This window comes from Rhincodon typus, unplaced genomic scaffold (assembly GCF_021869965.1).
Source record: "Rhincodon typus isolate 14 unplaced genomic scaffold, sRhiTyp1.1 hic_rhity00000675, whole genome shotgun sequence".
Lineage (NCBI taxonomy): Eukaryota > Metazoa > Chordata > Chondrichthyes > Orectolobiformes > Rhincodontidae > Rhincodon > Rhincodon typus.
The window spans coordinates 3,852-6,461 of record NW_025966313.1 but is presented as its reverse complement, the minus strand read 5'-3'; the positions used below and the strand labels follow the sequence as shown (position 1 = coordinate 6,461).

General features: G+C 43.3%; 1 protein-coding gene across 1 annotated transcript in view; it reads right to left on the bottom strand.

The window, feature by feature from the left end:
- The window catches only part of LOC125488397 (protein AF-10-like), a gene marked incomplete at its 3' end in the record, with an annotated part of 11,495 nt that extends 9,876 nt beyond the window's left edge, over nt 1-1,619 (bottom strand). Inside the window, exon 1 of the mRNA XM_048621452.1 lies at nt 1,078-1,619. Within this exon, the coding sequence (XP_048477409.1) occupies nt 1,078-1,222 (145 nt within the window). The remainder of the gene's footprint in view (nt 1-1,077) is intronic.
- Nucleotides 1,620-2,610: the final 991 nt, after the last annotated feature.

Genomic DNA, 2,610 nt, shown 5'->3' with positions numbered 1-2,610 from the left:
TGAAACGTTAACTCTGTTTTTCCCCTTCACAGATGCTGCCAGACCTGCTGAGCTTTTCCAGCAACTTCTGTTTTTATACATGGGAATACTTGTTAAAACAGACATATAGGCACATGATAGATGAGGCAGCATCTGTCATTGCATACATACACAAACAAGCAGCCAGTCACATTATACATGCATAAGAACATACTTAAGCAGATAAGAACTCTCATACTCATGGACACCAATACAGTCGAGCATACACAAACACCAGGCAGACATATATACAGTACTACAGACATGCAGAGACACAAACACACGCATTCACATACTTTTGGAGGCACACAAATGCATGCAGATACACAGAAGTTGCTGGAAAAGCTCAGCAGATCTGGCAGCATCTGTGAAGAAAAAGTCAGAGTTTACGTTTTGGCTCCGGTGACCCTCAGAAGTGAATGTGCACAAACGTTCTGAGAAGGGTCACCGGACCCAAAACGTTAACTCTGACTTTATTCTTCACAGATGCTGCCAGGTCTGCTGAGGTTTTCCAGCAACTTCTGTTTTTGTTCCTCATTTACAGTATCCGCAGTTCTTTCAGTTTTTATGTAGATATACATATGTAGAGAAATCTAGAAATAGGCTGTTTTGCCTGGGCCATCATTCAATTACATAATTTGCACAGATGTGTGTATATATAAATGAGTACAGTCACATGCAAGCATATGCAGACATACGTGAACACATTTATAACCACATACAAACCGATTATTTATCTTATTACATAACTCCGATTAATTGCACGATATTGTGAAACCTAGGAAGGCAGGCATTTTCTCTTGTCAAATGGGCCACATTATATTAATAGTGCAAGAGAAAACAACGATCCTCCACTTGAAACAAATTTTAGTAAATCACACACGACATCGTGTAAACTTTCAGGAGATTATTTTAGTACTCAGACCTTCCTAGGCCTAAAACTGATGTAGACTTCAAGAAGAAAGTGAGGACGAAACCGAGGCCAAGGCCATAGCGCTCAGGCTGGGATGTTTCCTTACACTGTTGCTGCTGCTGCTGCTTTAAAATGTGTGTTTTTACCTTGATGAACGGCTACATTACAACCGTGTCCGTCACAGTAAACGAGGGGGTTTTCAGCCCAGCCTCTCTCGTCTGAGCAAACGCAACAGCCGCCAATCATCTCCTTCATATTTGAAAAGTCAGCCGGAAGTCCACTTGAAACCATCTACGAGATGAGAAAAGAGAAAAAAAAAGACAGAGGAAGGAAGAACAGAAGAGGGACGGTAGCAGTGGTGGCAAGAGGCTGGGGGTTGGGGGAATGCAGACCCTTGTTTTTAAATTCACGTCCCACATTGCTGTACAGCCATGGTGACGCGAAAGTTGGAGGGGGAGGGGAGAAGGGGAACACTCGCTCCCAACCGCCTGAGTTGAAGCTTGACCGACAACTCGAGCAGGCGCACTGACGACACACGCGGGGGGCAAGTCAGATTCAAACGTGTGTGTGTGTGTATGTGCGTGTGTGGGAAGTTGTCGGGGGAGGCATGGGCATGCGCGTGAACGTTCACGCACAACCGACACTGTTAACGGAAAATGCGCGAGCTTGCAGCCACTGCACGAGGGAGATTGTTTCGTGCGGGTAGCAGCGGTTGGTGCTTTGGGGGGGGTTACATGATTGACAGCTCATCGACCAATGGGCTGCTTCCTTTTCGAACCGACGTTCTATCGACCATTCCGGGATAACTCGGGTCTACCTTTCTTCCAGAGGGTATAAACGGGGGGAGGAGAGGAAAATGATGGGGATTTCAGCTTCCGGTTGTGCTGTTGCCTTTTTAAAAAAAACCTTTCCTCCACCTCCTTCTCGTGCTTGCATTGATGGTCTAAATGGGCATTGTGGGTATAGAAGTGAGCCAAAGCCGGAACGAGCGGAGGTTAAAGGTGACTCGCTCAACCCATCTTCCCCACGTGAATCAGACTAAGTAGTTGCAGATCCCAACGTTTAAGTTGCACAGCGCAGCAAGGGTGGGGGTGTTATCTGGACAGTTACAAGTAGTTTAATTTACTTTTTGTTTTTTTCCTATGCATACCTGTATAAAGGATCTGCTACAGCTTTTGAACTTTAAATATCCCCGGGAATACAGCACAAAGAATTTTTTAAAAACTCACTCATTTTGAAGTAATCACCCTATTCACGGTAGGTTCGTTAAATGTGCAGAAAGCGTGCTGCAAGCTAGAGTTACAATATAGTCTTATTTAACAGGTTTAAAAGGAGAGCCAAAATACAAAACTATCAAGTTAATGTGATTTCTTTTTTTCAAAATTTTGATTTTGCTTTGGATTCAAAATGCCTGAAGTACAGGGTCGAGAATGATAAACTGGAAAGAAGAGCTAACACTGGAATTCCTCAGTGCCTTGCGTCCTAGGGACTAGTGATCGCAAACATGTTGTTACAAAATATATTGACTGAAAATTCCATCTTTATCCCGGTACTTCTCCGGTAATCTTTGCATTAAACTACAAGTCTAGTCAACTACTTTGCATTAATCCTGCTTACATGTCACTATGATTAAAATATTGAGGTTTGCATTACAAGTAATTTTGCAAATTTCTTCTTTA